This window comes from Gymnoscopelus braueri (assembly GCF_963280865.1).
Source record: "Gymnoscopelus braueri genome assembly, chromosome: 7".
NCBI classification, from domain to species: Eukaryota; Metazoa; Chordata; class Actinopteri; order Myctophiformes; family Myctophidae; genus Gymnoscopelus; species Gymnoscopelus braueri.
In genome coordinates, this window is record NC_137608.1 from 56,147,235 (window position 1) to 56,168,112 (window position 20,878).

The 20,878-nt window shown below is 43.1% G+C and overlaps 1 protein-coding gene across 2 annotated transcripts in view; it reads right to left on the reverse strand.

The window, feature by feature from the left end:
- Nucleotides 1-670: 670 nt before the first annotated feature.
- Nucleotides 671-20,878, reverse strand: part of LOC308089536 (ras-related protein Rab-35-like) — a 33,635-nt gene continuing 13,427 nt past the window's right edge. Inside the window, exons 6-8 of one of the 2 annotated variants that reach the window (XM_080434326.1) lie at nt 5,461-5,567; nt 2,860-3,015; nt 671-2,341 (exon numbers count right to left, since the gene is read on the reverse strand). In XM_080434326.1, the coding sequence (XP_080290452.1) occupies nt 2,880-3,015; nt 5,461-5,567 (243 nt within the window). In that variant the 3' untranslated portion in view covers nt 671-2,341; nt 2,860-2,879. Of the gene's footprint in view, nt 3,016-5,460; nt 5,568-20,878 lie in introns of both variants that reach the window. The other variant, XM_080434325.1, reaches the window with a different exon arrangement.

Below are 20,878 nucleotides of genomic sequence, written 5' to 3' on the forward strand. Positions count from 1 at the left end.
TGGTCTGTTCACTCTGGGCTCGGACAGTGGGGTGGATTCTAAACATCCACTATTGCCCATCAATTTCCAGGTATTTACCCTCTATCTAGAAAGTTGGACCACACACATTTACAAAACGTTATCAAGTAAAATCTCACGAGTTACCCTGTAAGAAAGGTGGAACAGTACTGTGACAGGAAGCGGTTTGTTTCCATGACATTACCCCGTACTTTCCCTGTAATTGCAGGAACGGTAGTTTTGACTGTGTTACCTGGCAACAACTCAGATATTTCCCCAGCATTTCCCCAGTATTTAGTGTATTTTTACCCAATCACTTTTCACCCAGTAATCACAAACTTGTACCACTTACATTTCAAAATGTTAAAATCTTGCAAGTTAGCTATAATGGATCAGAGCCTCTGCATGATGACCAAAATACTAATATCTCCCCCGGCCGCTAGAATTCCCCTTTACGCTAGTAATTCCCAGGTGTTACAGTAGTACCACTACTGCTGTGAACTACTTATAATACAATTACAAACAACACACATGAAACAGTAATTTATGCTGAATTTATTAAATTATATTTTAGAACATATATTGTGCACTAAACATTAGAGCAGATTTACACTTCATAATTATAAAAACAAATGTACAGTATTTCTCAGTGACTTTTCAGAAGCCTTGTGACCATATGCTGAATCCCCAAAAAGAGGACACCACATACATATACATATATGTATACTAGGGGTGGGACGATATATCGATATCGCGATACTTTCTCCCACGATAACTAATTGATATACTGCCGAAAAATATCTATATAAAAATAAAAGGTTTGTGATACGTTGTTTTTCCTACTCTGTATTTGTGTAATGATGATTTTGAACTGTTTGGTGCTATTTTATGTGTTTATGAATTGAATACAAGGACTATCGTGATATATCGTTAGTGAAATTTCATGCAAATAGCTGTAATTAAATAATTACTCGCTCACTTCCGTGCTTCAAATTATACTACTCTTATAAAAAAATAGTCTTCAATTATATAATTATATATAGAAAAGTATATATATATATATATATGTATATGTATATGTATGTATACACACACATACATACATATAGATAGATACACATCGACTCTTGTTAATACAAGTAAGACGCGCGAACGCTGGAAGCGAACGCAGCTCGAAAATATTGTGTATTTACGGACTTGTAATCCGTGTTATTTCACCGTGATGGGGAGAGAAGTGTGTGTGTGTGTGTGTGTGTGTGTGTGTGAGGCTGTTGTGCATTGTAATCAGAGCAGGCTGTTGTGCATTGTAATCAGAGCAGGCTGTTGTGCATTGTAATCAGAGCATTATGAGAGCATGAACACAGACAGACACACACACAGACAGACACACACACAACCTGAGCAGGGTTACATAGTAAGCTCCACTTGGTCGGAGGCGCGGCGAACCGCGTTCGCAACTATGAATAGAATAGAATAGTATAGAACAATGTTTCATACTATATAATACAAACTACATAATACCCCATTTAGTAATACGACAAAATGCCGCAATATCGTACTACCTTATAATACTCTATATCAGGGGTGTCAAACTAGTTTTGAGGTGAAGGCATTGTGGCGGAAAGTGACAACAAAGTTCAAACAATTGTGCGAACGCACATGCGCGCGACCACTTACACAGTTGTCACTTAACTTTGTTTTTCAGCCTCTTGTCTCAATCACATACAGTATATAGCTTTACAACTTTTGTTTATTAAATGTATTAAGAAGAATAGCTACTTTAATTATTGATTTTTATTATTGGTATCACAGTTGTAAGCTACTAAGAATTGGTATGAGTGGTGAAACGCACAATGCAATTTTTGAAGGAGCCCCAATAAACCATTTTAAAGTAGAACAATTACAGTTCAAAATGAAATTTTGAAACTTTGCAAAACAACTGTAGATCCTTTTCTTCAAAACACACTTTTTGCTACTAGGCCTACTCCTACAGATTGTGTCCAAAACTCACACAAATGGGGTCATGTGATCAAGAACTCTTAGTCAGATTTTTCTTCTTTCTTTACTAAATTTCAGGGTTCGGGTAGGCAACCCGACCTGGCGGAGACCTGCTCAGAGGAGCGCACTTTTCTAGTTTGTTCTGCATCCTGCAGTAATACTTGTCATATGTAGTTGTCTTTGTGTGTCTCATAGTGTGGTTTGACGTTGTAACTCTTTGCATATCAGACAAGTAGGTAGGCTTTCACTTGAACTCATGCGATCTCTCCAGCAGTGTTGTGATTTTCCTCTACATCTTGGGACAGCCTTTTGAATCTTCTTCTCAGTCCTCAGTTTTGTATTCATGCTGTGAATGACAACATAAGTGTCATTCATTCATGGTGAACTAGTATGTTAATTGCGAGCAGCGAGGCGTGTTCTCTCCCAGCCATAAACTTTACACAGGTAGGCTTCAGTCAGCGGCGAGAGAGAGAGAGAGAGAGAGACAGAGAGAGAGAGAGACAGAGAGAGAGACAGAGAGAGAGAGAGCGGTGCCGTGTGGCCTACAACTAGCAGCGAGGGGGGGTTGGGGGAGGGGGACGCAATGGCAACCACGGCATAAAAGGTAGTAAGATTTTATTTTTCAGAAAATCCTGTTGGGGGCCGCAGTGGACCCCTTTCAGGACCTATTGTGGCACCCGAAAATGTGAGTAAAACATACTATACAATATCCTATAAATACAGTAAACAACCCTTCTACCCTACGTAGACTCAGTGGAACACCCATGTATTATCCATTCACATCCTCTCTGTATCTTGTGAACATCATACTTTTGTACATTACTTTAAACTGACTGGTGCTTGGACATTTCTTTTGTTCCTCACTCAAAACTGTTCCACACCAGTCATTCATCATGTCGCTCCTTTCTGCGATGCGCTGCTGCCAGTAGCTGGTCTCTGGCCCCATCGAAGGCAGTCTGGAGGCGTTGTTGATGTTCTCTCAGCCAATCACCGATGGATCGTTCGGTTGGAGTGTTGATCCTACCAAGGAGGAAATCCACAGGCAGTTTTTACACCAGCAATTGATACGCAAAAACCTTTCATGGTGGTATTTCTGCTTAATGTTTTAAAATGTAATTCTCCTCTCAAATGATAACCCCCCTCATGATTTATTTTTTTTAATATTTTTTTTCCCCCACGATTTTGTAACCCTTATTTTTCATCCGGTGACAATTTTCGAAGTGATCCTGGGCACTACACTCCCCTCACCAGCCTAGGGAGGCCAGAGCCGAGCTCATGCCTCCTTCAATGCATGAGAGCCAACTGACCTTCTTGTCACCTGACAGGGGAGAGTTTCCCTGGTTGGACGTAAGTGCACCTGGGGGGGGGATCTACGCGAACCGGCGGTTCGCGTAGATCTACGCGATTGGCACGCTGCGGCTTTAAATAGGTTTGCGTAGATCTACGCGATTGGCATTCAATGTGTTAAGGAACATTGAGCAGGGATCTTTGTTAACCAATTTCCCCATATGTTCCCCATCAGACCCGGACCGGAATTCTACTTCCTCGATCAGGGCCCCGGTCTACATTAACAGAAAAAGTATTAAAGCGATCTGCAAACCTCATCCATATTGTAGTTTTCAATATCATTTTAATAAAATATTTAGGTAAGCCGTTTTGTTTAGCACCATGTCTTATACCATTGTTTAATACATTCCATATCCCTTTAATATTATTGCCAGACCCAGGGGGTCGGGCCTACATGTGGCTTTGTCTGTCCCCCTCTCCAAACGTTTTTCTCCATACATGGGCATAAAAGAGGTCTGTCTTCTGTCCTCTTTTTGATTGGCCAAGCTTAGCGTGACGTAGTGCTCTGATCTTTCAACCACTAGGGGTCTGGCAGTACCAGGTCTCCTGGTTCCCTTGTTTTTAACAATATTCTTTCTTACTAGAAAGAATATTGCTATGCAGCCCTCAAACCTACGTTGCATCACCGATCCGACTGATATGGCCATATACAGAGATCTCTGTATCAGTCCTTGTCCGTTTTATAGGCATTAGTATATGGCCATATATGGACCTGGCCCCTTTTGTGCCCATATATAGAGCTGAGCAATTTGGGAACCCATCGCCAAATGAAAAGGAAAAACAGCGCCCTCTGCTGTTTTTCATATCTCACTTGGCTCTGGGAGGAAGTCGACGTAGCACACGTACGCAAGGAAACCGGGGTTTTGGTCTGTCTTCAACTTCCGGTGGTGCGACTATATTTCTACACGGAACACTAACACCACTTCTCCCAGAGAACATGGATGGTTTTGGTTATAAGCCCACTTGTTTCTATGATGAAAGAGCAAGATAAAATGTAAATATCTTTTCGTGGTTTTGTCTGCTCCGAGGAGCAGAATCTGTTCTTGAGAGATTAAGAGCTGATGCCATGATGACACATTGAGGTTAGACAACACACTCCATATTTGGGCGTAGCTGCTTTGAGAACTCCTTAGTATATGGTTATGGCTGAGTCATGGTGACATGAGTGTGATGGCCTGTCCTCCCTTAAGCCAATTTGAATTAGTGTATTTTATTATTATTAGTAAATTTTATTTGAATAATAATTATAAGTAACAAATGAGAATCTAGAATAATTAAATGTTTAACATATTAATAATATAAACTTTAGGTTTATATTTACTTTAGGACATTTGCAGATTATTCTTTAACACATTGACCGCCAGGCCCGTAGTTCTACGGGCCGATAAATCCAACCGTAAAGCGCCGATCCCATAGGCTCAGTGTGTGTGTGTGTGTGTGTGCACAGAAAGACAACCACTACGTAATTTGTGCACCGATCTGCACGTACGTGCAAACGCACACACGTAACATGTTGACATAATGACGACCTGTTTCTGTAGCTGTAGTGCGATGGTACACATGCGTCTTTTTTACAGGCATTTTGTAAACCATACCATGGACAATTATTATATGCTAGTTTTTGTTATTATATTCCTTGATTGGACAATGTTTATCATATATTGACCTAAATATTGATACAAATGTGTTATAAGCACTGTCCACATCAGCTTCACTGTATATCTTACCCTAGATCTGTGTCATTAATTAATGTGTTAACATAATTGATTCATCTGTCCTTATTCGTCTGCATAGTTTTTGTTTATCTATCTTGTTCCTATAATTACTATCAACTACTATAAATACTGGCCGATGGTCGGTAATATCGCTGATTAGTAAGATTTTGTTATCAATTACATTGGTGAATATGTTGTCAATGAGAAGGTTATGAACCCTCCCTTCTCAATTGGATGCGTGTTCCAACCATCTCTGAAATGTTAATAACTCCTCTCTTCAGGTGCAGAGTTTCACTTGACTCATAATGTCCCATTGTGAAGTGGAATGAGATGGATAAACAACATACTGATGTAAGAATGTTTCATATACGTATATAGAAATCTGAGCATTAATGTCACTTACTTTTGCTTAGCGAGCACCTCCTTAGCGAGCACCTCCTTAGCGAGCTCCTCCTTAGCGAGCTCCTCCTTCTTGGCTCTTAGCACTAGCTCTGTGATGCAGATGAACATCTGGAGAAGTGGAAAACCAACAAAGGCATGGTGAGCGAGCATGTTAAAGGGACAGTTCGCCGATTTTGATAAAAAAAATCTATTTTTATGAAGTCTAGGACCCATAAACATGATCCTGGTGTGTTTTTTGTGTTGTATCTGTGTTTTTAGAATTTGTATCCGTAAGACGTTTCCCAAAGCGTCAAATGACGTTTTCAGAAGGTTTTCACCTTATGTCCGCACTACATGACTGCAGGTGACTACAGGTGTAGTTCAAATCCAAACCAACCTCCATAGCTCAAAGGACCGGCCCCGAAGGGGTCACTGTAACATTGTTCAACCTTCTTTCCCCACTCGACCACTCCCATTAGCTACCTCACATGTACTATCATGGCGTCTGCAAACATATCAGAGTTATACTTTAGTACCCAGACCCACACGCAGTCCCGAAAATAGCAGATCTACAAGCTCACAACGCGTAGCGATGTGACGCATTGTGAGGTTGTAGATCTGCTATTTTCTAAGAAATCTTGAGGAAAAAAAGCGCTAAATGTATGGAATATTTTTGAAACATTTTAACAACACAAATCTGGTACAGGGGTCCATGGCAGAAATTATAATTTCAGATGAGGGTCCGTGGACAAGTACACAATTATTTTATTTATGTATTTAAAAACAAGCCCAAAAAAAGTAACCCGCGTCCCAGAGTCACTTATAATAAGCAGACATGGCAACACTGGTTGATGTTGATGACAACATGATGTTGTTGTAGTGAGAACTGGGAGGGGAAAGTTACAATGTAGACCACACCCCCACGCAGCCTTCCCTCCCCACAAGGAAGTGCAGTGCCCCAAAGCATTATGGTCATTGTAGTAATGCAGCAGTCCAGTCAAACCCCAGTCAAAAACACATACTTCTATATTGTTCTGGCCATAGGGTGCAAATTTCAAAATTTGATACGGTTGTCTACTACAAATATTATTAACATTGAGTGACTGTTAGTTCTTCCAGGGGTGAACTGCTCCTTTAAGTCAACTGGAGCGCCAATGAGAGACCATCATACACATCTACTCTAATCGAATATCGTATATATATTATACTTATTTTAATGAATACATAAAGTACAGACACAATTACAGACTTCCAATAAATTGCACACTGTTCATTGAACGACACCACTATAGTTTATATAATAGTGTGCAGTAAAATAAACAACCAAGAGTATGTTAATGAAATATAACTATTAGGGGTATCACGATACTCGATACGTATCGAAATCGAACCGAAAATGACGTTCGATACAGTGTATCGAAATCAAAAGCCGTATCGCGATTCAAGGGTTAATTAAAAAAAAATACTCCCGCGCATGCGCACATCCGATTGCACGTCCGGGTGAAGCCATGCTGCGAGCAGCTGTTGTGTTTTTCCGTGCTTACGACGGGGGAGAAAAAAAGACGACAGGACAAACCCACACACACACCACAGAGGAGTTTAGAGTAGACAGAGAGAGAGACCGCTGTAGCGTTGCGTCTGTACTACTACTTTACATTTCACCATGGCCAATGCTGAAGCCAGCGATGGTAATGATGATACACAAACGGAAGAATTGGAAAACCCTCCCGCTTCCTTTAAGTCAAAAGTCTGGCTATATTTTGGCTTCCCAGTGAATTATGAGGGCACCCGACGCGTTGACAAAACGGCTACCGTTTGTCGATTATGCTCCACATTGATAGTTGCTCCGTCTTCTCTTTTTCCCCTCTACACCTATACCTCTCGGCCAAACATCACCGATCTACAAGCTCACAACGCCTCACAGCGCGAGGCGTTGTGAGCTTGTAGATCTGCTATTTTTGGCTAAAGTTCACCTCAGAAAAGGGATGGGGTTAAGGTAAAAAAAAAAAAAAAAAAAAAAAACTGTTGAAGACCCCTGGCTTAGCTTATTATTCACATTTCTTGTTTGTTAAAGCTTTTACCTGTTCAAACAATGTGAACATACTTTAAGAAGTTTAAGAACATGTAGCCAAATAACAGTTGTCTTTGGATCCTTTTTATTACATGTTCAACTTTGTATTTAGATTTTATTTTGTTATAGAGCTTCTTGTTGTTAACTCATCTTAAAGAATCTGAAAATGACAGTTGTTTTAAGGGCATAAAACCCTTTTTGTTATTCTCATGCTCATTTGATATTATTCAAATAAAAGGGACTTATTGAGAAACATGTGTTTTTCTTTACAAATCAAGACAATAGCCTAAATTAATAATCATATAGCCCTCAAAGTTGAAAAAAAAGGACGTTTTAAATATATATATCGTTAACTACCTTAAGTCTTATGTATACTTGCTTGTACACCGAAAATAGCAGATCTACAAGCTCACAGCGTCTCAAAGTCCTCCAAAGTTCACTAATTAAAGAGCTGGTGCCATGGTTTTGCATGTGTCTATGAGGTTGATAGAACTTCATTAGACTCCCTGGTGGTGTTTTTATGGGCAATGGTATCGTCTCTGACTATTTTGAGTTTCTTCCTGGAGGCTGAAACCTTCATAGTCAAATGTGCCAATCCAAAAACAGCGATTTACTGACGCAACACAACCATACCCTCCCCCTCATTATCATAACACAACAGGTGTGGGCTTGGCTAAGAAAAAAGCATGTGTAGCAACGTAGCAACAGAGGGGGAAGGGGGGGGGGGGGAATCAATGCCTTTGATTGGCTAGAGGGACGCATGACGAAATAAAATCCTATAAATAGGTGTGTCACTTCAAAAAGCCATTTATGTTTTTTGAAGTGAGGTAAGACAGGATCAATCAGTCTTGATTGGAAAAGTACCTTCCAGTACAAATCACCCGTCCGTGCGTGTGTGTGTCCCTCTGAGAACACCTAACATTGGTCAAGCAAAGGCGCAGAAGGCCAAAGCTAAGAAAGCATACTCATCTACAACAGTAACACAGAAGAGGACTATAGAGTTGAATTGATCCCACAACAAGGCCGAAGTCTTAATACTGTAACAATTGGCCACCTTGATCAAATACATTATGTAGCACTAGAGAAAACTGACATAGAACAAACACACCAATCAACTGCTGAAACTGTTCAAGACAATGAAGATGAAGAAGACAGACAAGCATTTGAACAAACCAGTCAATTATGACGACTCCCATATGACACATTGCTTCAAGAAGAACATTTTTTAGATGCAGACACTACATATTCAGTCGCCCCTGCAGAACACCAAAAACCACGCGCATTCTACCAAGACGACCCGTTCTACCAAGACGCACGGCTCTGCTGGCGGAGACTTGTGCTCCGAGGAGCACATTTTCTAGTTCAATATCTTTTCACTTCCTAGGCTACAGGTGTAATGCAGATAATGCATTACACCTGTAGTGTGTTTTACCACTGTACAGCAGCTATTTGAAAATAGCAGATCTACAAGCTAGCAACACGTCACATCACAACATGTTGTGAGCCTGTAGATCTACTGTTTACAAAAAATATTGGGGGAAAAGTGAGATTTTTTAAATCATTTTGGCACAAATCTTGTATGGGGCCCGGCACAAAATATTTTCAGAGGTCTGCGGACAAATACATAGTAACACTTGCATGACTAAGCTATCAATATGACCGATTTTGAGAATTTAAAGTGGATTATCTTCTCTCATGAAGCTCTGAGAAACTTTTCCTAAATATTTGTTTCAAATCATCTCAGTTTTTTTTTTCTTCTGAAATGTATTATAAATATGAAATATATACCATATATACCATCCCAGCCGTTATATTTCGGCTAAATTGACCGTTCTCCCCCTCTCTCCCCAAGGCAAGAGCAGTTGACACCTCCAGACCCCCCGCAGAGCGGCCCGTAGACGAGCATACGCAGCGAGTCTATGCGAGTCTATGTTGCCATGTCTGCTTATTATAAGCGACTTTGGGCTTGTTTTTCACGTCTTTCTATTATTATTATTATTATAATTATATATATATAATTACATTATAATGGTAATAATAATATAGCTGCCCACGTGTTTTGTGCACAGTTTGCACACTGGGTTGTTTACAAGTTACTATAGTTTGCTTGCTGCTACTAAATTTAAAGCAGCATTACATGACGGTCATATTATGACAGTCATGACGAAACTTCAACCTGTTTTTTGCACTTTCTCCATTTACAGCCCGTACATCTACATAAACGTTCGGATTTCAAATATAAAGTCTTTATTCCGTGGCCACGGATGTTACAATTTACTTCGGGTGGGTATAAGTACCCGTAACTTCTGTATTGTTCAATAAAAAGCATTTTAATCCGATTGGCGGTCATTTTCTCATAGAGTTATAGTGTATCAGAGTGCAATTACACCTCCCAACCGATAGGGTCACGTAGTTGAAAGCATGGAGAAAACACGGAGAAAATGGCCACCGATCGGATTAAAATGTTTTTTATTGGACAATACGGAAAATATGGGTACTTATGGGTTACCCGAATAGAATTGTAACATCCCTGGCCATGAGGTAAGCACTTTATATTTGAAATCTGAACGTTTGTGTAGATGTACGGGCTGTAAATGGAGAAAGTGCAAACACCAGGTGTAAGTTTATCGCTACATGCTAAGAAGCTAACGTAAGTTCGTCAGCATTAGTTTGGGCACTTTGGGGTCGGATTAGTGTTTTTGTTTGAACATTAAGCCGACACGCAACACCACATTTAATGTTACGTTGTAAACAACCACCACCAAACCTTTTGTTAACTTATAACTCGATCTATTTGTGGTGAACGCTTGTGTCTCTTCAAGTTGTTGTGTTTTTCCCACATTGCTTGCCTTCGGATAAAATCAAGCATTGTGTTTTGTTCTCCACATCGATGTAGCGAAAATGTGTCCATATCACCTCTTCTCTTTCTCCCGAGCCCCGTGCAAAGCATTTTACCGTTTTATTTTGTAAAGTTTCGCTCTGAAATCTGAATCCTCCTGCCATTCATTTGACGGTGGTGTGACTCTGTGTGTTTGCGTGCGCGGCTGCAACTTTAAAAGGGGGTGTGTGTGAGTGAGGAACAGCATGCCCTGCGCTGCGCATCAAAGGAGACAGGGAGTGACAAAATCATATAATAAATATATGATATAATATTTCGTCTCGTCTTTGTTCGTGAACTAAAATGACCATAGATTTTAGTCCAGTCTTTATTTAGTGAACTACATTTTCGTCTCGTCTTTATTAATCAACGAAATTGCATAATGATTTAGTCCCAGTTATTGTTTATTCATATGGGTGGTGGTCTCGTCTCGTCTTCGTCCTTTGAAAAATGTGCGTTGACGAACATATTTCGTTTTGTTTTCGTTAACGAAATCAACACTGCATGGAAGTACAAATGAGATCCCCACATACACAAATCACAAATCATGATGACATATAGGAGACAGATAGAAATACACACTAGCCTACTGCTTCATGTCTCACTGTTTTCTCAGGGCACAACGCATGCAGTAACACTTTCATAGACCTGCCTGCTTATTTCTCTCTCAAAATTTGGCAACCCATCTTCAACTCTCAGCTTTTTAGAAGACAATGGAACCCCCCACTGTTTGGGGGAGAAAGTGTGAACTAGTCTGGAGCACAGAGGGGAGACAGTGGCCAATAGGATAGCCTGATTTGGGGATCAAAATGATCGTTTTTCAGGCATGGTGGAGGATAATGAAACCTCAGTCATGCGAGTGTTAACACATTATATGCAAATGGGGTACATCTAGTGCCATCGCTTATTACCGCGTACGCTGAATTGTTTAGGGCTGTAGTCGCCATTACGAGGACGCGGATGTAAACAAAGGCTGCGTGCGCGACGGTGGAGGGTCCCGCAATCGCCTGGAACAATAATATTTCTAAAACGATCCGTCATTGCAGAGTGATCTCCCATTAGTAGGGGCTGTTAGTGACACGATAGTTCACTTTGTGATACAAGCGCCAAATTTTCCACTAAGTTTCTTCTGGACCTACTTTTTCACAAAAGCCTGTTAGCCACCCAAAAAAAACAATATGGCTGCCATTTTCCAAAATGGCTGCCAGTGAAAGATATTTTATGTTTCTTTTACCTGGCTTGAAATTATTTTGGCATCAGAATATAGTTTTGACTCCCCCCCACCCCCTCCCCCCGTTAGCCAAGCAAAAAAAAACCAATATGGCTGCCATTTTCCAAAATGCCTGCCAGCGAAAGACATGCTATATGGTTTTTGACCTGGATTGTGATTGGATAATCCAATTTTGATTATTTTGGCATCAGAATATAGTTTTGACCCCCCCCCCACCCCTCCCCCCGTTAGCCACGCAAAGAAAAATAATATGGCTGCCATTTTCCAAAATGGCTGCCAGCTAAAGACATTTTATGTGTTTTTTGCGCAGAATGCGCACCACTGAGCTAAGGGACTAACGGGACACGATGGAGAAATAAAACTAATCACAAGGTAATGAGACAAGACAGGAAACATTATGATAAAATAGTAAAGTAAAAACTAAGTAACCACTTAAAACAGGACAAAGTAACACATTACAAAACAGTACTGTGCTGTACTGTATTTTTATTGAACATCACTGTACTGCACTGTACAGTAATGTACTGTATTGCCATTGCAGAGCACAATACTGTACTGTGCTGTATTGAACAGCACTGTACTGTACTGTACTGTACTGTACTGTTATTGAACAGCACTGTACTGTACTGTATTGTTGTTGGTTACCAGTTCACGATTTAGTGAAGAATCTAGGCCCTGAAAAATCCATTGGCATCCTTTTCTTTCACACTTTCACTGGATGTGATGTCGTGTCAGCCTTTCGTGTGAAAAGGCAAAAAGACAGCACGGCAAACCCGGCAAGTGTGGCCTGAAGTGTCTCATGTCTTCCAGAAGCTCAGTCAATACCCACCAGTAACAGTGCATGACAAGAACAGCACTGGTGATGGGGTTGATGATACAAGATTTTACCTGTTTGCATGGAAGCAGAGGTCCTAGGATGCCATTCCACCTACAAGGGCATCTCTTGCACATCATGTGAAGCATGCCACTTATCAAGTTGCCTGTGTCTGAAGCCAGGTAACTGTATGTCAAATGCAAATGCAGAGCAGAAGATGACATTTGGCAAGTAGCGTGGATGACACTCTAGTCTACCAATTGCCCAGATTTGTGAACAACTGACAAAAGCCGGTGCAAGACTGAACGTCGTGGTAGATGCAAGTGCTACCGATTTGGCGTTCAGTGCACACAGCTGAGTGCTTGCAAATGACGATTAGAACAATTCGTGATACAGACATGGGGGGGGGGGGGGGGCTCATATGTTGATACCAAAATAATCAAAATCCAATCACAATCCAGGTCAAAATACACATAAAATGTCTTGCCCCAGCAGCCATTTTGGAAAGTGGCAGCCATATTGCTTTTTTTTGCGTGGCTAACGGGGGGAGGGGGTAGGGGGGAGTCAAAACTATATTCCGATGCCAAAATAATCAAAATTGGATAATCCAATCACAATCCAGGTCAAAATACACATAAATTGCCTTTTGCCTGAAGCCATTTGGGAAAATGGCAGCCATATTTATTTATTTTTGCGTAGCTAATGGGGGGAGGGGGCGAGGGGAGTCAAAACTATATGTTGATACCAAAAGAATCAAAATCCAATCACAATCCAGGTTAAAATACACAAAATGTCTTTCGCCAGCAGCCATTTTGGAAAATGGCAGCCAAATTTTTTTTTTTGCGTGGCTAACAGGTTTTTCTGCAAAAGTAGGTCCTAGGCATTGTTCATACCAAATGTGGCACTTGTATCACAAAGTGAACTATTGTAACATAAAAATGGAGATATGAAGCTTTTTCTTAAGGAGTTATAATGGGAGTGGACGGGAGGTAATTTTTTTGGCACGGATCCACATCCGTCCTTTCCTTCTTAGAGACTCCGTGGATGATCCCGAAGTCAGGAGGGCCGAAATCCGCCACTGACTCGGAGTCGTGGTAGTCGTTTCCTAGTTTCCTTAGTCGTGGCAGGTCAGGCAGGTCGGGCACGCCACGGCCAGGTGAGGCAGGTCATTCACGCCACGGCCAGGTGAGGCAGGTCATTCACGCCACGGCCAGGTGAGGCAGGTCATTCACGCCACGGCCAGGTGAGGCAGGTCATTCACGCCACGGCCAGGTGAGGCAGGTCATTCACGCCACGGCCAGGTTGGGCAGGTCGGGAACGCCACGGCCAGGTCAGGCATGCCGCGGCAGGTCCTGCCTGACCTGGCCGTGGCGTGAATGACCTGCCTCACCTGGCCGTGGCGTGCCCGACCTGGCCGTGGCCAGTGTTGGGCAAGTTACTTTTAAAAAGTAACTAGTTTTAGTTATAGTTACTGCTCTCAAAAAAGTTACTTGTTACTAAATTATAAAAGTAACAAGTAACTAGTTACTTTACATAACCTACAGATTGGCATTGCTGTTATTGGATGTGTATAATGCTTTCTGTTCTGCACAGAGTTTACATTTAACAGTAGTATCTTTTGCATCTTTTATCCCTTCATATTCAAAATAGTGGCTAAATCGCCAAGTTGTAAAGCTGCTGCTGCTGTCGTTTGCCATTGTGTGTGTGTGTGGTGCCGGTGGGCATGTTGCTGTGTGTGTGTGTGTGTGTGTGTGTGTGTGTGTGTGTGTGTGTGTGTGTGTGTGTGTGTGTGTGTGGATAATGGATAATGGAATCGGTGTCGCCACCCGAGGTTATTAATACAGGGTGTGGCACAGGGGAGGGGGGTGAACCAAATCGTTGTGCCAGGTTGAACCAAACAGTTTGTGCCAGGTTGAACGTAGGGGAAAGCAGAGACCTCGAGGCGTCAGTTTACCGTTTAGTTTGAGTTTAACGTGACAGTAAACTACAGCCGAGGTTAAAGGACTTTCGAGCCCAGCGGAGGTAGGAATATGCCGTTTCTGCCGTGCCGTGGGATCCGAGCTGTGGTGTTGTGATCGAGACGCCGGTCGGGATGGGAGTTGTGAGGAGCCGAGGCCGGTGAGACCAACCCGAGTGTCTTGTTCTTTTTGGAATACAAATTAGAGGGGTACCCCGAAATGTAGCTATTATTTGGGCCACATCGTGCGGAGGAGACTTTTCTTTTCATTGGATTAAGGAGCCGTTTGCGTCGCAGAAGCGCGGTAAGAAGAGGACGGTCGCGGGGACTGTTTATTTATTTATTCAAGCCGCGTGCATGCGTGACGGACTCTCAAGCACCGTGCGTGTTTGTTAATTGTTTGAATTTAACTTGTGATGGGTTACAAAGGACAGTGGGATTTGTTTGGGAGGGAGGGGCAGTTGAGGTCATTATTGTTTGTTTTTGATTCATTTGTTTGTTTGGCTGTTTATTTTATTTACCAGGGAGAGCAACAGGGACAGAGGTTAATTTGGAAGTGTTATTATTTGATTTAAATACCTTGTGATCTGTCAATGAATTCAAAGGCTTCTATATAAAGACCTTATCAGTGAAAAACCCACCGATCTCGTTGTTTTTTCCTTTTTGGTAATAATTATCCTTTCAGTTATAAAGGCCAATTGTTACATGTGGTGGCCCGTACAGGGATCGCGGGTTTTAAAGTAGACACTGAAAGCCAGTATTTTGAGAATTGATTTTGAAAAAAAAGGTGAAATTAAACATTTCTGGTTGGGTCCCAGGTGGAAAAGGATTGTTCTTCCTCCAGCGCCTACTGGAAGAAGGTAAATCAACAAGGCGGAGACAAGGGAGTCAAACAAGGCGGAGACAAGGGAGTCAAACAAGGCGGTGACAGAGGAGTCAAAACGCTGACAGGGAAAGGAGCTCAGACGCACGCATGGATGTCAAACTGGGGCAACCTGACAAAGAGGAATGGATTAACTTATTATTCGTGCCCATTGCCACGAGAGGCGTGGAGTTTGATGCGGTGATGGACACAGGCTGTTCATACACCCTGATGAGGAGAAGCAACATGGCAGCAGTTAGTGTGATGACCGGAAGTTCATCTTGGCAGATGGAAAGGAGCACCAAGCGGTGGGGAAGGTGGGTTTGATCTACGATTGGCATGGCCATATGTGGTCTGTGGAAACATTCGTCCTAGACGACCACAATCTCACCTTCCCTTTGATGCTGGGCCTCGATTTCTGCCTGAAGACCAAAACGGTCCTCAACTTCGGCAAGAAGACATATGGAGTGTGGGGTCCTGACGGCTACACGCACTATCCCTTTGCCTCACAGGCATCACCCGCCCTGCCGTCGGCAAAGCTCTATCTTGCTGTGCCGGTGTTGCTTTCGATGGGTGGTGTTGGTGTCGCGCCATTGCACCGTGTCCGAAATGTTCCGCCTGAGGTGGAATGTCTGTTCCAGAGATGGCCGTCTGTGTGCTCGGGGAAACTAGGTAAGAACAATGTTGCCACCCATAAGGTGCACACCACGGATGAACTGCCGGTGCGGTGTAGAGCCTACCGAGTCTCACCGTACAAACGCCAAATCATCGTGGATGAGGTACAGGGGATGCTCACCAAGGGAATCTTGGAACCCTCTGACTCTTCCCGGTGGTGTTGGTCAAGAAGCCGGACGGGAGTAACCGGTTCTGTGTTAACTATAAAGGACTAAACTCCAAAACGAATCTGGATGCCTACCCCATGCCCCTGATACACGACATCTTGGAATGCCATTTTAGCACCCTGGATCTGAAGGCAGGATGCAATGGATAAGGAGAGCAAACACAAGACCGCAGTCATAACTGTATCAGTCCGCAGTCACATCGAACTGTATCAATTCAGAACCATGCCCTTTGGACTGAAAAATGCCGGTGCTACTTTCCAGAGATTGATGGAGGGAGTGCTCGTGATCTCAAGGCAAGGTGCTGTTTCGTCTACATCGACGACATTATCGTCTTCTCTCCCAAGTCCCGAGCAGCATATGAAAGATCTTGATGCCGTGTTCGCCAAGCTTCATGTCGCCAACCTCACCCTGAATCTTGAGAAATGTCACTTCTACCGAGAGCAGCTGAAGTTTCTGGGACATTTTGTCTCTGCCCAGGGGTCGAGATGGACCGTTGCCGTTATGAATTATCCAGCTCCCCATGACTTGAAGTCACTGCAGAGATTTCTCGGAATGGCGGGCTGGTATTACAAATTCATTCCTCACTTCGCAGACCTGGCCACGCCGTTAAATCACTTGAAGCGGGTGAAGTGGAATTGGACGAGGAATGCCAGACAAACTTTGAAGAGTCGAAGCAGACTCTAGTGGAGACACCTGTGTTGGTCCAGCCCGATCTGTCACTACCGTTCCAAGTACATACTGACGCCAGTAGTGTCGGGTTGGGAGCCGTACTGACCCAGCAGGTGGGCGGCTTAGAGAAGGTGATTGCCTATGCCTCTCGTGGACTCAGAGGAGCCGAATGCAACTACTCTACGTCCGAGAGAGAGTGTCTTGCGGTGGTGTGGGCGGTGGAAAAGTGGAAACACTTCCTCGAAGGAGTGGAGTTTGACGTGTACACCGACCATGCTGCCCTCACTTGGGCATTCAAGAACCCTAAGTCCTCGTCTAGACTCACTCGCTGGACAATATGCCTTCAAGAATTCCAATTCAACATATACTACAGGAAGGGTCACCTGAACATCGTCCCCGACGCCTTGTCTCGGGCGGTGACTCCTACTGAACAGCAGGCAGTGTGTGCAGTAGTGGCAGTGTCTGGTAACTCGGAACTACCCACACCCCTAGATGATCTAGCCAAAGCACAAAGCACGGATCCTAAGGTCAGAGATCTTCTGGAGAATCTCGACCAGTCGGACCAGCATACCGATCGGATAGGCTTCGAGGAGATTCAGTGAAACTTGTATCGGAGGCAGCCAACCAGGGACATCGGACTGAAGTATCAGGTGGTGGTACCCGAGAGCCTTGTCCAATGTTTCCTGGAGTACTTCCATGACCGTCCCATGAGTGGGCATCTAGGAAGACTAAAGACTCTACTTCGAGTTCTTGAGGTGGCCTGGTGGCCGACGGTCCGCCGAGAGGTGTGGGATTATGTTCAGAAGTGTCAAGTTTGCCAAGCCTGAGAATCAAAAACCATCCGGTATGTTACAGTCCACCCAGATAAGCCAGCCAGGAGAGGCCCTCGGGATCGACCTGATGGGGCCGTTACCGAGGAGCAAGAAGGGAAACACCGTGTTGTTTGTCACTAGGGGTGGGACGATATATCGATATATCGCGATACTTTCTCCCGCGATAAATAATCGATATGCTGCTGAAAAATATCGATATTAATTTATTTTTTTTGTTGTTTTTCCTACTCTGTATTTGTGTAATGATGATTTTGAACTGTTTGGTGCTATTTTATGTGTTTATGAATTGAATACAAGGACTATCGTGATATATCGTTGGTGAATTTTCATGCAATATATCGTGATATCGCAATATATCGATATTTTCAGATATCGTGATATATCGTTGGTGAAATTTCTTGCAATATATATCGAATATCGTGATATCGCGATATATCGAACATCGTCAAATATCGTGATATATATTGTTATCGTGGGCCTAATATCGTGATATATATCGTAATGTGAGGTACCCATATCGTCCCACCCCTATTTGTCACCATCGACTATTACACCAAATGGGTGGAAATGTTTCCGCTGACAAATGGTAAAGCCCCGAGGCTTAGTGCGATCCTTAAAGATGAAATATTCACTCGATGGGGGGTCCCTAAGTACCTGATCTCGGATCGTGGACCACAACTAACCGGAAATGTCTTTGACGATCTCTGCAAGACCTGGGGTGTGGTACATAAGTTCACCACCAGCTACCACCCCCAGGCCAACCTCACAGAGAGGGCAAACAGGACCATCAAGACTATGATCGCATCATTCGTGGGAGACCATCACAACAAGCGGGATCAATGGTTGCCCGATTTCCGATACTCCATCAACACTGCAATGCATGAGACCACTGGCCATACACCTGCTGAAATGTCCATGGGCCGTGGGTTGTACGGTCCCTTGGAGCGTATGTTAGCGTCTCCACCAATGCCCTCACAACCCTCATACAATCTCCTAGAAAGACAGCAGGCCATGGTCAAAGAGGTCAAACGAAGGGTGGGTGTCTATCAAGCCAGACAAACCTGGCCGTGGCGTGCCCGACCTGCCTGACCTGGCCGTGGCATGCCCGACCTGCCTGACCTGGCCGTGGCGTGCCCGACCTGTGAACGATGGCTCGTTGAGCCTGTCTGCGCATTTGACCACACAGGCAATCAACAGCACTAATTAATGGCAGCTCTGAACGTATGTGTCTTGTGTGTTGAACTGAATGTTTTCTGTAGCTTAGATATCAAGTAATTCCCTGTAGAGCAGGGGTCTTCAACAGGGAGTCCAAGAGGTAGAGAGTAGATAGTGCTGTCAAACAAGTATATGAAGCTACTTTGAAATCTATGAAAAGGTTTAATCTGCAACACAAATTGTATACAATATTTAGTGGGGGTCCCTGCTTCATCTCTCCCTAAGGGGTCCTTAACCTGAAAAACCTTGGAGACCCCTGATGTGGGCAGTACTCAGAGTAGACCCTCTCCCTCATGCTAAACTTAAATGACAACCTGACCTGGCCGTGGCGTGCCCGACCTGCCTGACCTGCCGCGACTAAGGAAACTAGGAAACGACTACCACGACTTCAGCCACAACCTGAGTTGAGTCAGTGGCGGATCTCGTTGTCCCTCCCCAAAGTTGTGTTAGAGCGGCCCATGCGGGAAAAATATATAAAAAACAAAAATTGGCTTAACACTCGCGTGACTAACCTGTCAATCTGACCGATTTTGAGAATTTAAAGTGGATTATCTTCTCTCATGAAGCTCTGAGGAAGTTGCCCTTTCATGACTTTTCCTAAATATTCGATTCAAATCATCTGTTTTTTTCTAAATCTGAAACGTTTTATAAATATGAAATTAGCTACACATATACCATCTCAGACATTATTATTTTGGCTATTACCGTACTCACCCTCTCTCCCCCAGCCAGAGAGGCTTCACACCTCCGGACCACCTGGAGATTGTCATTGTTCTATTTAATGGATGATTTGCATTTCACTGTCCGTCTGGCCAAGCGATTTCTCTCCTCTAGGCCTACTAATAATGAAATAAAAATGACAACTGCATTGTCCCCATAAATCTAACCACTAAATGTTGTATTTGATCGGTGAAATGTACGCTGCTTCTCTCGCTCGCTCTCTTGATCTCTCGGTGTTGCCATCTCTGCTTAAGTGACTTAAAGGTTCTATGACATTCATTTTCACTTTTTTTATTTTTTATGTTTTTTTGGGGGTTTTATGACCTCAATTACACCCAAAAATCTGAACTTTGAACATTCAGTGGATTTTCTGTGGTCTGGGGTTTTCTGAATAATTAGGCTGAAAAGTAATCTGAGCTTGGCCCTTCGGCAGTGAGGTCACAGTCGATTAATCCCGCCCACTCTCCTCCTCGCCCCTCCCCTCCCCTATCCTTTCCTTGGGGGGGGGGGGGGGCGGAGCAGAGGCGATGATTGACAGGCAAAATCCCTCACCAGCGACACCCGCAGGCAAAGATTTATTTTTTCATTCCAGTTGAAAAGGCTTTAGAAATGTGAGAGAAAAACACCTGCCATGGATCAATGGAGTGGAATTTTCTATACACATTTGAAGGACCATGACAAAGACTTTTAATGGTAAAACTGAACGTCATGAAACCTTTAAGCGACTTTGGGCTTGTTTTTGTATGAAGTCAAAAGATAAAAACATTGCTCTCCGTCCATTGCATAAACTTGTGCGGACAACTCACTTGCTTTCAATATCAGGGCCTCTCTCTCTCTCTCTTTTATGCTTGTAGATCAGATAGTTTGCGCAGCAGTAGCCTAGAGCAGGATTGAGCAGCACATCTGTGAAACATACCGATGTGTTCATTTGTTGCGCTGCAGTGAGATAGAAGGAGGAGAGGAGACGCTTACTAAGGCAACTAATGTGAATATTATTATTATGAATAATAATAATATTGGTTTGTCAAGTGTTTTGGACAATGGAGATAGTCACATAATTAGACAGTGGCTTCAGTGGTTCATATAGGCTCCATGTTTCACTGAAGAGTTTAATGTGACGCTACAGATTGCGCTGTTTTATACACTTTTTTATAAAGATTTTACATACAGGATATGTAGTTACCTTTACAAGTTAGCCTATTTTATAATGTTTATAATGTTTCTGCCTGCCTGCAACAACATATAATGTGAGCTCACTGAGCAGAGTGGAATTGAAACGTTAATAGCTATTTAAAAGACAATGGAACCCCCCACTGTGTGCCGCAGCACGGGGGGACAAGGTATCAGC